Source organism: Typopeltis vanoorti, chromosome 11, assembly GCF_054136105.1.
Source record: "Typopeltis vanoorti isolate ZY-2024b chromosome 11, IOZ_Tvanoo_1.0, whole genome shotgun sequence".
NCBI lineage: Eukaryota > Metazoa > Arthropoda > Arachnida > Uropygi > Thelyphonidae > Typopeltis > Typopeltis vanoorti.
In genome coordinates, this window is record NC_143559.1 from 118,946,141 (window position 1) to 118,965,215 (window position 19,075).

Here is a 19,075-nt window from a genome sequence, read left to right on the forward strand (position 1 = left end):
ATTTTTGATTTGCTGTGAGCAAGCATAGCACCCATCTTGCACAAAGCTTTTTCATTTGCAATTCTTGCAAAAATATATCCTATACATTCTTTTGAAATGCCTATAGTCCCAGCAATTTCACACACTTGGAGTCACCGGTCATCCAATACCATATCGTTTTTTTTTTTTTAAATCAATGATTTCTGGTGTTGTTACACTTTTTGGACATCCTTCACATGGATCATCTTCAAGGCTGGTACAGCCACGTTTAAACTCGGCAGCCCATTTCTTAACTGTCGAAAACGAGAAGAGCGCTCACGAACTTCGGATGAATTTCTTTTCGCATTAAACCTTCTTTTACAAAGAATTTTATAACTGCATGATATTCAATTCTATTCATTTCAAGGGATACAGACACTTTTGCTTCAAACAGCTGTATAAAACAAACTACCTGATAGAATGACTTGCAATTCCACATGGATGCTTATGACAGATGTACCAATTAGAAGAAAAAAATAAAAAATCTTGCCGAGTATTGCCATCTATGGTTGAGGCCAAGAACTTTTCAGACCACTATCGTATATCACCCATAAATGGACAAATGCCATGAAGTTTGGTGAATCTCAAGTGGTTACACCTGGTATCTCCAAAGTTTTTGAGTAGGTTTGCCACAAAGGCTTACTAAGCAAACTCCCATCATTTGGTTTGCCTCAGGACTTCTACCCTCAATTCTGATCTCCAAGCCATCCTCCAACTGGGATCCAAGATTACCTCGTCAATTTTGATGCTAGTAAAAACCAGTTGTCTCACTTCTCACAAAAACCATTTTCTTCCAGCATTACCTTTGCCAATGCTTACATTTCCTGAAAAGATGAAATTTCTTCTTGGAGTCACCCTGACATCAAGCTTCATCCATAAACACATCAAGAGTGAATATTGATTCGACATTTGGGATGAGGCCTTTAAAAACTCTCAAAAATACTTGCTCCACACAGAGGACAACTAGACTGATTAATAACCCACCTCATTCCACCCATCCAACAGGCATTTAGTTTCTGCAATGTGTATTCTATAAATATTTCCATGGCATGTTCACATGAAATTGCATAATTCCCCCACTCAGTATTAAGTGTGTTTGGAACACCTGCTGCCCAACATCCCTTCACAGCACACCTTGAAACCTGCAGAACAAGTTTCTTTTCCTTCTTCATCCCCGATACTGCTGTATTGTGTCTTCCTCTGATGTGCTTCCCAAGGAATACAATATAACGTCCTTTATATCAAATGTAAACAAGTTTGTTCTTTCCGAATCGACCACTCAAATATATGGTACTAAACATACTGTAGTTAGATTAACCAACTTCTCATGTATGGGCTCAACATTCAAAAAAGACAAAGAGAATCCAAGGGTTAGGTAATCTATCAACCACACAACTAATTTCTTCTACTTCCTAAAAGCATTCATCCTGTAGACAGATTTGAAGCCTTCTAGTTGAGCTCAGCTACCACTACCAGCTAACAAAGCAGAGTGATATAGTATTATAGATTTGTTCTGCTTAATACTTTGTAGATATATTATTCATTATAGCAACCACTGCACTCAGTATAAAAAATCTTTAATATTCCTAATCCAATCCCTGTAGTTACAATGATGTACTAAGAAATTTTGGGAGTACTATGGAACTTTTTATCATCCAAAACAATGAACTATGCAGCAGCAAGCAAATTACCCTGAATTTTCATAAAAAAACTTTTAAAACCATAACACTCTTAAACATTTTTCCTTCTGATATCTTAGATCTGTTCTCCTTTCCCATCAATTCTGGTTATTTTTCCTGTAAGAACAAAATTTGCAAACAGATAGAGGGAACCACTATGGATTCCACCCTTTCACTACCTCTTGCCAATTTTTATATGGAAAATTTTGAAAAACGGGCCATAGACTCAGTTCCCTTTCAAACCCTCTATCTGGCTAAGATATGTAGATGATGTGTTCTCTATTTGGCCTCATGACCTAGACATATTAGACTCCTCAGTCAGCTCAACAGCCTACATCCAAGAATCCAGTTAATGATGGAAAAGGAAAATAACAATAGTTTATCCAACGTATCCTTAGTAATGCGAATTCCTAATGGTAACCTTTCCTTCACTGTATATAGAAAACCTACTCACACAGGCCGATACATTCACAAACTAACCAACAAAACCCACAATCTTTGTACCAGTGGACTTTCAACTGAACTCAACCATAATACACAACACCTGGAAATGGCTACAGCAATTACAGAATTAAAAAAATAATCAGTTCCTTCCCCCAACCATCTCTTCAGGAATGCCATCACCATACCCTACATCTGTGGCACATCAGAAAAAATTGCCAGGTCCTTCATCTCCCTCCTCTCTCAGTGCCTGAAGTATATAAAGTACCATGTTCCTGCAAGTCAGCTTACTTTGGACAATCAGCAACCATGACTATGGTCATGACCATGTCTTGGATATAACCCACAGGATCTCCTGGAGAAAACCCATCATAGTAAATTCAAAAAAGAAAGACTGTTTTTAGAATCTGTGACAGCACTCAGAAAACTTCCAAAAATTTGGGAAACATTAATAACCAGAGGTCCCACTTTGCATCCTAGACCTAACCTACAAATGCCCATAGAGGGTGCACCACCTAAATAGGACTTTAATCACTCACGTGTTTCACTTAGTTCCTAGTGCTGTATTCCATTAAACTTCCAACATGACAAAATATTATACTCCTTACAATGGAGTATTTAAAACTACATACAGCAATTTTAAATACATCTAAACTACAGCAAATTAATAGACCATGGGAATAAACTGTTACAGTACCGGTGTGATAACAATTTCAGTTTCATGAAAGATGAGATTTTTTTTTTATGTTGGTTATCATTTGGGAGATCAAGATTTGATATGCACATTGCGTGGCATGTTATGAAAGCTGTGTGCAATTTGCTAGTTAGCTATGATAACGAGAAAACTAGATATCTGTATATCAAGTTCGCGAACATTTACGAGCAATTCCACGAAAAAACTTACCTGAAACTAAAATGTTTCAAAACTCAACCAATGTGTTCCCATCAAGATTGAACAATTACAATTGATTTCACAAAACGATATTTTCAAGCTACTTCCGTATTGTAGAATTTAAAAGGGGTAATTTGTAGAATTTTGTGCCACTTCTTCCAATGGCACAAAAATATGATGTAGAAGAATAATCACTGATTGCCAAAGTAAATTAGAGGTAAGGGCATTAAAGACAGTAGTAAATTTATAGCAATCAACAGTGACAAAAAGATCTCACAGAGGAAGGAGGATCATGCCACTAAGAATAAAATACAACAGTGCCCTTTACTCTTGTCAATGAGATGTGTAACATAGTTGTTTGTAGATGGGTAGCAGATAAATACACAGAATAACTGCTGAATTACGAAAATTTTGATTATAATAGCAGCCCAAACCAGATTTTTATGTGCCTCCCCCCCCCCCCCTCCCGCTTTAAACTGTTTGCTACTAACAATGATGCTATTAACTAATAAAATTCTTAAGACATTGCAAGAAATAGAAATGAATGGTTAAATAGTGTACATTGTAAGTCATTCTGGCATACCAATCTTTCAGAAAGTTCAATGTGCCTTCATACAAGAAGGAAGAGACATCCTTACATCAACTATTGTCAGTTGAACAGTCACCTGATACTCTGACAAACAAAACTAAAACAGGATTTTGAAGGACTACAAAAATGGTCCGCATTTATAGGCTACTTACTCTGTTTATGTGTAACTGATCTCACTGTTGATTATTATTGTACTTTAATTCTTAAATTCATACTTCAACCTTCAAAGAACAGTTCTTTGGAGGTTAAAACAGACATTGCTTTTGCATTTACACCATCTTTATTTACAAATCCTGTATAGAAACAGATCCTTAAACTTGTATTCTCTGTGGTGAATATAATTTTATGAAACTCCATTCACTATGCATGCTCTTTTTTTTTTACCAGTTTTTTCTTTTTAAATGTATGTCTTTCTATACAATTCAAACTTGAATATTCATGTACTGTCCGACCACAGATGCCCTTTGACACTTCTGCACATGGTAGAAGGCAGCAAATCCATTCCGATAATCAATGTGTTTCGTGGGATGAGTGTTTATTGTTATACGTTGGAAAATTATTTTCTTTTATGAAAATTCTAGTTTTTAGTCTATTTTGTTTGTACAACAGTTGGAAAATTTTATGTATAAAGCATGTGATTCGTGTGTTGGTGATGAATTCCTACATCGTCTCATTCCTTTCTCCCCCTTCAGCATGAATTGACTCTTCTTGGCAATCTGCCAGCCAGGGATCTAGCAGCTGTGGTCAGACAGTATATAAAAGAGAGAGCGAGAGAGAAGCAGATTTCAAAATCTAGACGAAATATTATTTGAAAGCATAAGTAATGAGTTGTCTGGTTTTTCACCGTGTAAAGTTTATTTCAATAAAAATGACAATGATCATTAATGACAACAAAAATGTACACAACACATGCGCCGTGAATTAAATGCTACACCAAAGTAATGCTGCACAAAAATCTTCAATATGGTCTGGAACGTCTATCTCCACGATCACCACTGAAATATAAAAAGTAAATCATATACTTATTAAACCAAAAACATGATTCTCAAGTTGGATGCTAAACTATGAAATGAATGAAATATCAAGTTAAAAAAAAAAAAAAAAGCATTAGACCTGTTAAAGACCACTAGCAGAGTTCTACTCTATCGATTTGTCTTCTGATTATTTGTACACTAGTTATGTGGTAGAAACCTATGTTTAAGGTTTTGTTTTTAAGCCTCAAGTCTTCTTTATTTTTTGAGTTTCCGAATGTTACTGTGTATCAATGGCATCACGAAGAGAAAATAATATGAAGAGGAATGGGATAACACTTGCATTTCTCTTAAGCAATACTAATTCAAAGAATGGTGACACTAATGATTTACAATAAGAAGTGGCATGTTGCAACTATAATAACCCATTTCATCAATTAATCATCTCACTCTTCCTTCCCCTCTTCTAAATATTGGACTGGTATTATTTTGTTCATGGATGGCAATTTGATTATTACCCAGATATTTAAATTTCATCTGGAGATATAAATATTCCAGAGTTACATGAGCAGTAAAGCTGACAATTCTAGGTTCATTTCATCATGTGTATTATTTTTTTTCAAAGGAAGGATTTTGCCTCTTAATTGAAAAGAATAAAGTGAGTTTTTATTTAAGAAAAACTGAATAGCAGAAAGTTTGCTATGCTGATTTCAAAAATATCCAATACATTGGATGACAGACTACTTGCTTATAAAATACTTAAAAAAAAAACAAAAAAAAAAAAACAGGAATATTTGAAATCTGTTTCTTGATGAAAATAGTTGTTTTTAAATTATCTTTACATGCCCTTCCCCTGTGATGTACAGTAATATTTTTTAAACCCCAACCTCTGTCATCTTGCTAGTAAAGCCTATGCAGCTCATATTGTAGTTAGATCTTTCACCTGCTCTTCAACATAGTACCAACATTCATAAACTTTTGAAATTACAATCTGTTGTTGCCAAGAAATGTCGTTACCGCATCTTTGAAAGTGGTTGTCAGAGGAAAGGAGATTTGAGATCTTAAAAGTGATGTCAGTACTAAATGCTTTGATAGGCTCTTAAAATAAGTGATGAAAGAGCAGAACAGCAGAAAATAAGTGGAACGCAATCAGAAACTTAAAATGTGGAAAGGAAACTGGGGTAACTGATATTTAACTTGAAATGATATATTGTGGTATTTTGCAGTGAACACACTGCAAATGGCTCCAGATGGCTTGTTAACCATGTTAAGCTCATGATTGAAGTAAAGTTGTCCTCATTATACAAAAATTTAAATAGAACAATGACAGAATTAAGAGGAAATTTTATTCTGAGAGAGTTCCAGAAAAGATTCATGCAAGCACATTTGAGAAAAGGCTAAAAAAAATTATTGAAGGATAAATTGGAGAAGAAGCTATATTCAAATAGGGATTACTAAGACAAGATTTTTCTTTAGCCTCTTTTCATCTACTGTTGGATATAGGTCACTCCCCCTTTCCAGTTCTGTCTTTAGCAACTTTTCCTTCTCTTGGTATCCGCTCAGTGCTTATATTTGTCCACCTTTCATCTGACAATCTACTACTATGGCCATCATATTATTTACAAACTTTACAACACTTCACAATATCTTCTACTCCAATCATCTCTCTAATTCTTGTATTCCTTATTCTATTCCTTTCTGATATGTGGAGTATTCTTCTATCCAAAGGCCACACACAACCTGTCGTCCTGTTTTTTAGTTATTGACCATGTCTTGCTTCCATAGGTAAACACTGGAATAATGCATGTAAAGAACTTTCTTTTTAGGAATACAGATAAATCTCCAAATAGATAATCTTGTTGCAGCCTTGTGCACAAGGAAATGCTTTATTTCCTTGTGCAATTCTTCTACTTATTTATCTTGTAATCTTTAGTCAAGATTACCTTATGATGGAATTAGAGGATATAATATGCTGGACTACAGAGCTGGAAATGATGACAAACTCAAAAAAATATTATATTTATCTGTTACTAAATGGGAAGGATATCAGCAGTACATAAGAAGCTTTGAAAAACACACAAATAATGCAATATCTAAGGTTTTGTTATGTGCCATCTAGTCATTTTTGATTCTTGGTGATCTTGTGGACAAAGGCTCTCCATACTTTCTTTCAGTAAGTGTAAGTTCTTTTATGTTGTTCACCCAACTTGTTTGTTGGTCTTCCTCTTCTCATTCCCTCAATCTTTCCCAATGTAACTGCCTTTTCCAATGATTCATCAGCTTGCATAATATTCCCAAAGTACATCAACTTCTGTTTAGCAATCAATGCCTCAAAGGAGCATTCTGTCTTTATATTCTCTAATTGGTCATTCTTGCAGTCAATGAGATTCTTAAGTCTCCTCCACACCCATAATTCAAATGAATCAATTTGCTTTCTTTCTTCTTAATAATCCAGCTTTCACATCCATACATTACTACTGTAAATACTATTGCTTTGCCAATTCTAACACTTACATGACCTTACATGCACTGCTATCTTTCATAATTTTTGCCAGGTTAACATCGCTTTTTTCCCCCATGACTATTCTTCTTTTAATTTCATCTTCACATTTACCATCATCTCTGATTCTGGACAGTGTTACCACTATATAATAATATTGGATGAAGAGATAGAGGTGTATAAAAGGAGAGTTATTCTTTGGTGAATTCTTATTTGGATTATACAACAGTTCTAGAACTGTTGCATAAACCCAAATAAAAATTGGATAGATGGGATACCTGCATTCAGAAGCAATGTATAGATAGGCAGGACAATTGCACCATGGCATGATGAGATTAGGAATAATTGAGTTATGATGGGTAGGGAATAAAAATTCAAAGGCAACTTGAAAATAACTGCAATGCTAAAATGAACCTCGACATGCCAGAATAAGGAAGTCATTTGCCCCTCTACAAGGCCTTGATACAATCCCACTTTGACTACTGTGAAGATTTGGTCTTCTATGTTCTAAGAAGCTGTGAAAAAGGTGCAAAGAATAATAATAAAGATGATATTGCAATTATGGAATATAGATGACTGATTGAGAGTATGTAGACTGCAGATGCTGGTAAACAGGAAAAAAAGACATATACAGTTTTATAAACTTCTGAAAGTGTGTAATAGGATATTTGTAGAAAACTTTCTTTATGTGGAAGGATGGGGGTTGAAGTTACGTTTGTGAGCAGGCCAGCATGTCTGTTGAAGTGCTGAGTGCATCTAGTGTGGGTGATGTATGATCTCTCTCTCTAAGCTTTGTTCATATCACAAAGGCATATAATAAAGCACCAAGGGTTCAAATTGATAAAATTTTTAGTGTAAATGTAATCTTAAGCTAATCATCTTAAGATGCCAGGATTAAAGGATGCACAGAAAGATGCCTTGTGTTAAATCTGGTATAAGGCAAAGCTGTACAATATTTCCACTTTATAGTGGACCACATAATTAAGAAAGTAGTATTTAACCTGTTCAAATAGAAGATACCTACTTTTGTTCATGGAAATAATGTTATCCTCTTAATAAATCTGCTGTATATCTTCTACTCATATCAAATAATAACTGTGACATATCTGGTATGAATATAAGTGATTAAAGCTATGAAAATAGGCAAGATAAGAGAAAATAACTACATCGTAGGTAGTGAAAACAGATGAAGTCAGGGATTTTAGCTATATATGCAAAACTTTCAACGAAGATGACAAATCAAATATAATGGTGGTATGGTAAGAAACCATATACCTTTATAGAATAAGAAAATGCACCCAAAACATCAAGTTAACAGCAGTACACAAGACAGTAACTATTCAAAGCAACTTCATCATTTTAATCAGAACCAGGTTAGAAATAACATAGTTGATCAGAGACTGAAGATAGCAGATGAGTTCTAAAGAAAATTAGGGGAATAAATAGATTGCATCAATAGCAGAACCATAAATACTAGAAACTTGATCCTGTCCAGAGATAATTTAAGGGTGGCACGGTATAAGTCACATTTTAGAATAAAATTAGGTGAATTCATTCCAATAATCGAATAATCAATCCATTTTGTGGGATGATTGTTTACTATTACATGTTGGAAAATTAACCTTTCTTTTATGAACATTCTAGTTTTTAAAAAGTTACCACTTTTTAAAAACTAGAATAACAATTTTCCAATTGTTATTCTAGTTTAACAGTTGGAAAATTTTATATATAAAGCACATGATTTTGTGTGTTGGCAATGAATTTGTACATCCCTTATTCTTTTCACCCCTTCAACACGAATTCACTCTACCAGCCATGGTTCTCTCAACTGTGGGGAGACTATAAAATAAAATTATGTGTAATACATTGTCATCTTACTCCACAGAACCCCCATACCTAAGTCGGTATAGACAAAGCCCACTGGTCAGAAAGATCTGGATTCAATTTCTGTCTATGATATGAGAAACCTTTATCTGGTCTGTCAGAGAGGTAGAGGGTTTTTTTTCCCCACCTGGAAACTCTATTTATGATTAGGTTTGATTTTAATATCTATATGCTGTATTAAAATTTATATTTATCCTTTTGAAAAACAGAAAATGGATTCTGAAAGTGAGAATGAAATTATTGATACAAGCAGTTTAAATATAACTGAAGCTTTTTTAAAGTAAAGTGAATTTTTTTAAAACATTTAATCCTAATCTTGTGGTTCCCACATTTTCAAGAGATATACTGAATATTTTAAATATGCAGAAAAACTAAAAGAAACAGGAAGTGGTGAGAATTTCATTTGTTAGTTATTACATTAAAGATTTAAGTCCAAATCTGTGAAGTTACAATGCATCCCAGGTAATAAAGGAACAGTGACTGAGTATTACAACAGATTGTTAACTATAGCTCATCAGTTAAAATAGGTTTAAAAGATGAATTAAAAAATTAGCTTATAAGCGAAACATTAGAAAGCTAGAAAAATGTTATAAAGTTGTTAAGGAAAGAGAAGAAAGGCTTAGAGATGTATGTATACCAATCAAGTAATTCTTCAGAACAAAAAAATTTCCATTACAAGTAATGTGGCTTATAATAGTCAGAAGATCAAAACCTACTTATTACTAACTAAAAAAGGAGAGAAATGTTAAGAAAAATTTTAGGGATGCAAGTCAAACTATGGATGAACTAATTCAGAAAGGTTTTGGTAATACTAAGCATTCCATTGCAGTAATAACTACACAAACACCTCCATATATTTTTGAAGATCACTTTACCATATAACAAAACACGTATGTCCCATTACTGAAATTTTTACTAAGTATTTGTGAGATTTTTTTTTTTTTTTTTTTTTTTTTTTTTTTACAGCTTCATGCAGTTAGTGCTTTGCAAATCTAAAATCTATGAACTAATAGACCTGACAAATAACATTTGGAAGGGAGTGATGATCAGAAACTATTTGAAATGTTAATTGCATTCATATCTAGTACATCCTTTGATGATATGAATAAGAAAAATACTTTTCTACTCTATATGGCCCATGGGTATAAGGGTAAGATAATCCAGGAAGGAACTCTGTTCTAGAGACCAAACAATACCCCCTCCCGAAATAATCAGGACTTCACTAAAAAAAAAAAAAATTATTTTTCATCCCAGGATTCTTAACATTGCCTACACCAGGGGTGTAGGCAATGTTAAGAATCCTGGGATGAAATACCACACCAGTGGTTAAGAGGCATGTGAAGAGACTTTGCTCTGATGCAGACAAAAATTTAACTAGTTGCAAAAACCTTAATCAGTGAAATGAACCAAGGCTTTCATGTTTGGAAAGTTACCATCATGTAATACATAGTGAGTATATTATTAAAGATACTTTACACACACACGAGGATGGTCTGAAAAGTTCTTGGCCTCAACAATGGCAACACTACTGGCAAGATTTTTTTTTCCCCTAAGTTGGTACACCTGTCATAAGCATCCATTTGAAATTGCAAGTCATTCTATCGAGTAGTTTGTTTTATACAAGCTATCTGAAGCAAAAGTGTTGCCTGTATCCCTTGAAATGGATAAAATGAGTAGCGTGCGGTTATAAAATTCTTTGTAAAAGATGATTTAATGCTAAAAGAAATTCATTCACAGTTCATAAGAACTTATGGGCACTCTTCTCCTTCATTTTCGATAATTAAGAAATGGGCTGCCAAGTTTAAATGTGGCTGTACCAGCCTTGAAGATGATCCACGTAAAGGATGTTCAAAAAGTGTAACACCACCAGAAATCATTGATCAAGTGCATGATATGGTATTGGATGACTGGTGAGTCAAAGTGTGTGAAATTGCTGAGATTATAGGCATTTCAAAAGAACGTGTAGGATATATTTTGAATGAACAAGTGCAAATGAAAAAGTTTTGCGCAAGATGGGTGCCGCGCTTGCTCACCGCATATCAAAAACGCACTCACGTGAAAATTTCTGAACGGTGAACATTTTAACAAAGATAAAACTGATTTATTACTATGGATGAGACTTAGATTAAACATTACACACCAGAATCCAAACAGCGGACAGAAGCCAGTTGTTCAGTGTCAAAGACAACAAAGTCGGTTTAATCAGCAGGAAAGGTCATGGCATGGGTGTTTTGGGATGCTAAAGGCATTTTGTTTATTATCTTGAAAAGAGTAAAACAATAACCGGAGAATATTATTCTGATCTTATAACCAGACCAGATGAAAAAAATTCATGAGAAAAGACTCAGTTTGAGAAAGAAAAAACTCATCTTTCATCAGGACAATGCACCTGTCCATAAAGGTGTTTTGGCAATGGGAAAATTACAGGATCTGCACTATGAATTGTTGGAACATCCACCCTATTCCCCAGATTTGGCTCCCTCTGACTTCTATCTCTTCCTCATGGTCAGTGTTTTTCTTTGAATCAAGAGGTGATTGCAGCTGTATAGGGGTATTTTGCAGATCTTACTGAGAATGGGATAATGGCAGTGGGGCATCGCTGGAATAAGTATATTAGTCTTAAAGGGAGATTATGTTGAAAAATAGAAATAATTTTGAAATTATAAATTCGTTTTTTCATTGTTAGGCTGAGAACTTTTCAGACCACCCTTGTGTGTGTGGCAAAATAAAATATAAGTTTGTTTCAAATTTAACCAATTTATGAGAATATAGGCCTTCAGCATGGAAATTGCCTATGTGCTATTAAAGTTTCATAATTCCACATCAAAATAATTTACATTTGATTACTAAATTTTCCTTTTATGAAATGTTGTTTGGTTCCATTTTCATTCATCTTCGAAATATGTCACCTGTAACCTGAGTTAGGTGACTATCACAATGTATTAATGTTTAAATATGATTCTGAAGATAGATAGAGAATTTGTAGACTGCGGACACTAACGAAGTGGAGAAAGAGGGGTGATATGATTGATACTAAAAACTTCTGAAAGGGTCATACAGGATTTCAATTCATGGAATTTTTCAATCAATTTTATGGAGAGTGGGAAAAGGACAAGAGGGCATCCTTGGGAGCTGAGAATGAATGCTGCTAAGGAGGCAAGGCTAGATTTTTCTCTCATAGGGTGGTGTGTGATTGGAATGGACTGCCATTGGATGCTGTGAGTGCAAGTGGGTGTAAATGAATTCAGGAATAAATATAATAGCTGGTGCATGTAGTATATGGCCTCCTTCAATGAGTCCCTGATTCCCTGGAGTTCTCTCATAACAATAATAATAAATAGAATATGGATCACTGACAGATATATTGCATCTTATATAGAATTAAAGAAACCATTGTTTGTAATATTAAAAAATGTAATGCTTTTGATTTCCATTTTCTATGTATTGAAAACACTTTTACTATTTCTAATAGTAAAAGTGAGAAAAATACATAGTAATCAATAGTGAGTTAACATGCTATCCCATTAGAGGACAAATCAGCTCCAGGTTTTGGTTATTTGAAGTTGGATAACAACTTCAAATTGAAATAATAATCACTGTGCATTGTTGGAAACATTTCACAGAGCTTGTTTTACTCCAACCCATGGGTATCAAAAGGAAAGAACTATTTTTAAGGCAAACAATGAACATTGATCATTGCCATGATCCTAACTAAAGAAATGTTGATAAACAAATAAATAAAATAACTCACCCAGGTCCTCCTCTCATAGGTCCACCACCACCACGTGGTCCGCCACGGCCAAAGCCTCCTCTTCCCATCGGTGGTCCACCACGTCCACCCATTCCACGGCCCCTGTCACCTCCTCTTCCCCTCATGCCTCCTCTTGGTCCACTACCTCTCATGCCCATATCAGGAGGTTGTCCACCACCAACACCTTCTGGTCTAGGAGCTTGGCATCGATTGCATTCTGTCCGCCAAGAAAAGTTATTGTTGCCACAGTCACTTAAATAAATAAAAAAGAATAACTTCAATTTGGACAGACTACTGATAAATTAAAAATTAATGAGATAATTTAAGAACATAACTAAATTGAATTAAGTCATCATTTTTGACGACTGTTTAATCTGATTTCAAAAATTTCAATAATCCGAGTTCGAAAATGACTAATAGGGGAAACATGGTGCTGTGAGCAGGAGAAAATTGTATTATTGTGAACAGGAGTGTATGTGATTGTGAAATGATTCAGAATCAAATGAATAATAAATGAAGTTATTTGATGTTTATTTTACTCATTAACGTGATACAAAAACATATCACATAGGGCTGACATGCCGCAAGGAGATCCGGATGATTAATGGAAGTGACAATCAATGCATAGGCCCTTGTATGGGACCAATAGCTGATATTGCCATTATACACAATGCAACTGATCTGTAAAATGTTTTGAACACAACGTACAATTTTGTCTTTCAAATCTGATACACTGATATTTTGCCCTGATACACCATGCTTTTGTTGTATGAGGGCAAAGCTCTTCACCTGGCAGATTTGAAAGATACGAATTTTGCATATCATGGGCTTGTCAGTCAGCATAAAGGAAGACTGACAAGCCCATGATATGCAAAATTCACCACCTTTTCTTGCTCACAGTGCCCCATTTCTCCTAAGAATCATTTCAACTCATTTTTTTTTACTGTCAAAATTTCTTCCCCATGATCTGATTAGGGCACCCACCAAGTTTGAAGGCATTTTGTCTACTGGTTCTGTCTAGATTTCTATGAACGGATGGGGAGGCTTTAATTTGAAACACCACATATATTTTCATGACATCATCTAATTCCTTTTACAGTATTCTCTTCAAAAATTATATTTATTCTATACATTCTTACATAAGTCTCCCCATGAGATCTGCTAGGAACTTCTAGTGTGCATTTTCTTTTCCATTACTAATTTCCCAAGCACACCATGTTTTGATTTTCTTTATCATCATCAAAATGCCTGCCATGTACCCCCAAGGGGTGTACAGGATATGATAGTACTACATGAAAAAAAGTACATCATTACTAACTTCCTATCTACAATTTTCCTCCAAATTGGTCTGTTACTTGTCAAGACTCCAACATTATCAGATCTTATATTTCTATCGTCTAAGGCACTTTGTACCGTATCAACCCACCTATATCTTGGTCTTCCTCCAGGTCATTTTGCTGCCAACCTGGCAGAGAACACTTGTTTTGCTAATCTTTCTTAGCCCATTCTGTTTAAGTGACCATACCACCTGAGATTAGCTCTGCTAACGCATTCGTGGATGCTGACAATGTCAAGTTCTTTCCTAATATCCTCGTTTTTAATATGATATTGCGATTGATGCCATCTGTTCACGCCTCTAATCTTTCTCAGGACTCTCATATCTGCGGTCTCTAGTCTTTGGCCCAGCGTTTTACTTCTTACCAAGCACTCAGATCCATAAGTTAAAACTGGTTTGAACACTGTCTTGTATACAGCTAATTTAGTTCCAATTAATTTCTCTCTTATTCCATATGAATTTATTCAATCGACTTCCCACCATACCAGCTTTGCTGATTCTGTTGTCTATTTCTATATTTAATTTACCATCTTCACTAAAAATCGTGCCTAAGTAGCTGAAATCTTTTACTTGTTCCACAGGTGCTCCATTCACAACACAGTTGACATTTTTAATGATTCTGCCTATTTTCATTGTCTTTGTCTTTTTAATGCTGACCTTCATACCATATCTATTACAACAGTTATTCAATTTAGTCAGAGAATCTTGCAGACTTGTAGCAGATTTATTTAGAAGAATAACATCATCTGCATAAAGCAAAGAGCTGACATTAACATCTCCAATTTTGATAACATGTTTAATACCACTTTCCTTCATAATGTGATCCATATAGATAATGAATAACAGAGGGGATAATGTACATCCTTGTCTCATACCAGATTTAACATTAAACCATCTTCCTGTACTTACTTCAATTCTAACTGCTGACATACAACTCAAATAAAGACTAAGTATCGCTTGATATAATGCCCAAATAACACCATATAACCGTAGCGTAATGAATAGCTTCTCTCTCTTGGCACCTTGTCATATGCCTTTTCCAAATCGACAAAACTTAAATACAGATCTTTGTTATATTCCCATGCTTTCTCAACTATTTGTCGTAAAGGAAGATCTGATCCTGACAGCCTCTATTTGGCCTGAATCCAGCTTGTTCTTCACCAAGCTTTTCTTCCACAATTCTTCTCAACCACTTCTCAAGTATACTGGCATAAATCTTACCAGGAACACTCAATAGAGAAATACCTCTGTAATTCTTACATTCAGTTTTATTTCCCTTTTTATATATGGGTACTATGAGAGCTCTACTCCAATAATTGGGAATTCGTCCCTTTGTCCAGGCTTTCTGAACTTATGCAGTGCAGCCACTGTAAGACTCTTATACCACCATACTTCAGCATTTCTGGTCGAATATCATCTACTCCAGCTGCCTTTCCACATTTCAAGCCTTTGATAGCTTTTTCTACTTCAAGTATAAATATGTATTCCTGAATAAATGCCTGGTAAGTGTTTTTTACCACTGTGCTATCGCTACTTGTTTCATTTAGCAGTCTTTCAAAGTAATTATTCCATACTTCAAGGATATCTTTTTCTCCCGTTTTCATGTCACCTTTATTATCTCTAACTCCTTTTACAGCACTCTTTCCTCCATTCCTAAGCTTCTTCAACAACCTGCAGAATATTTTGCCTCCTTCTTTATATTTATTTTCTATATTCTTGCCAAAGCCCTCCCATGACTTTTGTTTTACACAGTGTTTAGCATTCTTGCATTTGTCTCTGTATTCTCTAAGAGCACAAGCTGACTTATTTGCCAGGAACTTTTGATATGCTTTCTTCTTTTCCTTCACTGCCTCTTTAACTTCCTGTGTCCACCATGGAGTCCTGATTTTTCTATCCTTGTAGACAACTTCACCACACACCTCTCTGGTTGAATCGAATCAGGGTTTTCTTCAAGGCTTGCCACTGAATCTCCAAGATTTGGTTCCTGTTGTCAGACTCTTTCATTTTTGCTTCAATAATCTTTGTGTATTTTAGTCTACAGTTCACATATGAGAGCTGCTCAACTTTTATTCGCTTTAAAACTTTCTTACATGTTATTCTTTTCAATATGAAATTCAATTTTATCCTGCTCAAGACTAAATAGTGATCACTTCCAGTTTCAAATCCTCTGTACAGTCTGGTGTCCTTCACCAGGGAGAAAACATCACTATCAACAATTAAAAAATCAATCAGACTTTTCTTATTCCTTGCCTCTTCTCGCCATGTGAATTTGTGCACATTTTTATGTTGGAACATGGTGTTAGTAATAACCAGTCCATGTTCTGAGCAGAAATCCAACAGGTATTTGCCATTATTATTAGCTTTGCTCTTTTCTCCAAATTTTCCCAAAATATTTTTGTATGTCTGACAATCATTTCCTACTCTGCTATTTAGACCCCCAACAAGGACCAACTTTTCCTTTTTCATTGTGTCAGTTGCTTTTTCTAAAGCATCAAAAAATTTTCTCCACTTCTACCTTAGTAAAACCTTCTGTGGGACCATAGGCACAAATAAGTCTCATTGTCCAATTCCCCATTCTGATATTTGCCCACATCACTCTACTTGAGACTGCACGCCATTCAAGAAGATTAGCCTTGTATTTAGTGTTGAATACTATGGCTACTCCTTTTCCTTGATTATCATTGCCTGAATATAACATTTTGTATTTATTGCTCAGAAAGAGCTCACCAGTTTTGGTCGTTTTTTTTTTGTTTTTTTCACTCACCCCTCTATTATGTCGATCTGGTACTTATGTAATTACTCAGCTAGCTCCATTTCTTTGCCATTCAGGCTTCTTATGTTGATAGTACCAATCTTCAATTCTGGTGATATTGAGTTGGGGTATGTTTTAGGATTTCTTCCAGTAGCTGACTTTTCTTTGTTCACCCTGGTTCCCTGGTGAAAACAATGGGGTCCTTGTTTAACCGAGCGATGCCCCAGCCGGCATGGAATTTTGTCATGTTGTACCATCATTTTTTTATTTTCTTATCCTCTCAAAAACCTTATCAGATACTTTTCTGGCTAGTAATTCTTGTTTTCAATTTTTTTTTTTTTTTTTTTTTTTTTAATATTATTTGAGTCTACAGTTCACTGCTGAAAATTGCTTAACTTTTTTGCGCATATTTTTCTTTTTGGCATTTAAGATAATGCTAGAACAGAAGAGAGGGAAAAAAAACATTATACTCACGGATTTGGACAGTTCCAGTCTCCATCACGACCTGACATTCCTGAACCACCACCCGGGCCACCACCACCTCCACCTCCTCCCCCTCCTCCTCCGCCGCCACCACCTCCACTGCCTCTGTTACCTATGAAGTAAAATGATAATAAAATAACCTAAAATTTTTCAAAGCATGCTCTACAGTTTTTAAGATTTACACTAAGTATCACAAAGTTTCAAAAAATTGATTTCTAGGTATGTTGTTAAATAGTTGTTGGAACATAAAGAAAAAAAGGAAAATTCTAAACAGAAATATATTTGGAAAATTCAGAGAAAAGAGCAACTACTGGGTTTTTGTAATATATTATTATCTGAGAGTCAAGGACTCACTAAAGAAGGCCATACATCATCCACACCAGCAATGTCATAGCAATGCAGAAATGCACTCACAACTGGTGAGTCCATTACACTAACGTCCACCTTCCATATAACAAAAAATTTCAGACAATATCCAACACCTTTCAGAGTTTATACACCTTTATAATATCACTCCTTCGTCCTGTATACCATGGTCGAAAGTCCACATACTCTCAATCTATCATAATCTACATTCCATAATCACAATATAATATTTGTAACTCTTCTTTGTTTATAACCTACAGCTTCTTTATCCACTAAGAAAACCACACTTGTGTGCAGTAGTCCAGGTGAAGTCATATTGAGGTCTCGTAAAGAGGCAAAATGACTTCATCATCCTTATCAATAAATTATCCTTTGAGTTGTATTTGCAATTTTTGTGACATTACCTTTGTGCATAAAAGTGCATAATTTAACACTTACTAACATTGAATTGACAGCCAGCATCATTTGTCCACATTTTCAGCTTATTGAAATCATTCTGTAAGTGCTGTATATCAACCAGGGCAATCAGTAGCATCTCTGATTGCATCTGCTTATCTTTGCATCATCAGCGAAACAACTGAACACCTCCTGTCAGATCCTTTCCAATATTATTAATATACAGATTAAACAACAATGGTTTAAGGACTGGTCCCTGTGGTACACCACTGGTCACCCAAAATCTGGCAGATTCACACCTATTACATACAACTTTCTCATATTCATCCATTAACTATTCACTTATCCAAGTCAGGAGTTTTATTCCAGTAACATATTCTCCAGTTTACGCAACAGCTTTTCATGTGGTATTTTATGATAAGCCTTAGCAAAAGTCCAATATCATAGTGTATCCATTCCTTTAACTCAGCTGTAACATTGTTATAAAATGTAAACAAACTGCTAAAACATAACCCCCTTCAGTAACTCATGCTATTCATTGCAGAGTATAGCTTGTCTGTCACCCCGTTTCTGTATGGGAAAGTTCTTACCTTTCTAAAATCTTCACCACCACTGACACAAGAGTACCACCTACATTCACCTGTGCTTTACATATTTTATAACTTGTCACTTTATTTTCATGATATTATTAAGAGAGACCTCTGGGGAGTCTGGAACTCAGTGAGGTAGGCCACATACTACACATACCAGCATTCATACTTATTCTTGAGTTCATTCACAATGCTTGCACACACACATCAAGGCAATCCAATCATGTACCACTCTCAAAGAAAAATCGAAATCTCACACCTTTCTTGACAGCATTCATTTTCAGCTTCCAAGGATGCCCTCTTGTCCTTCAGACACCCTCCATAAATTGAAAAATTCCATTAAGTGAAATCATGTTCCCTGTGTGGTGACCAGAGTTAAAGAATAGTCCCAATGTTGCCCATGCATGTCGTAAGAGGCAACTAACTG

General features: G+C 35.1%; 1 protein-coding gene across 2 annotated transcripts in view; it reads right to left on the reverse strand.

Moving 5' to 3' along the window:
• Positions 1–4,455: 4,455 nt before the first annotated feature.
• Positions 4,456–19,075, reverse strand: part of LOC150101996 (uncharacterized) — a 141,710-nt gene continuing 127,090 nt past the window's right edge. For both annotated transcript variants that reach the window (XM_090400122.1, XM_090400121.1), the window contains exons 12-14: positions 17,288–17,408; positions 12,726–12,977; positions 4,456–4,614 (exon numbers count right to left, since the gene is read on the reverse strand). In XM_090400122.1, the coding sequence (XP_090256248.1) occupies positions 4,578–4,614; positions 12,726–12,977; positions 17,288–17,408 (410 nt within the window). In that variant the 3' untranslated portion in view covers positions 4,456–4,577. The remainder of the gene's footprint in view (positions 4,615–12,725; positions 12,978–17,287; positions 17,409–19,075) is intronic.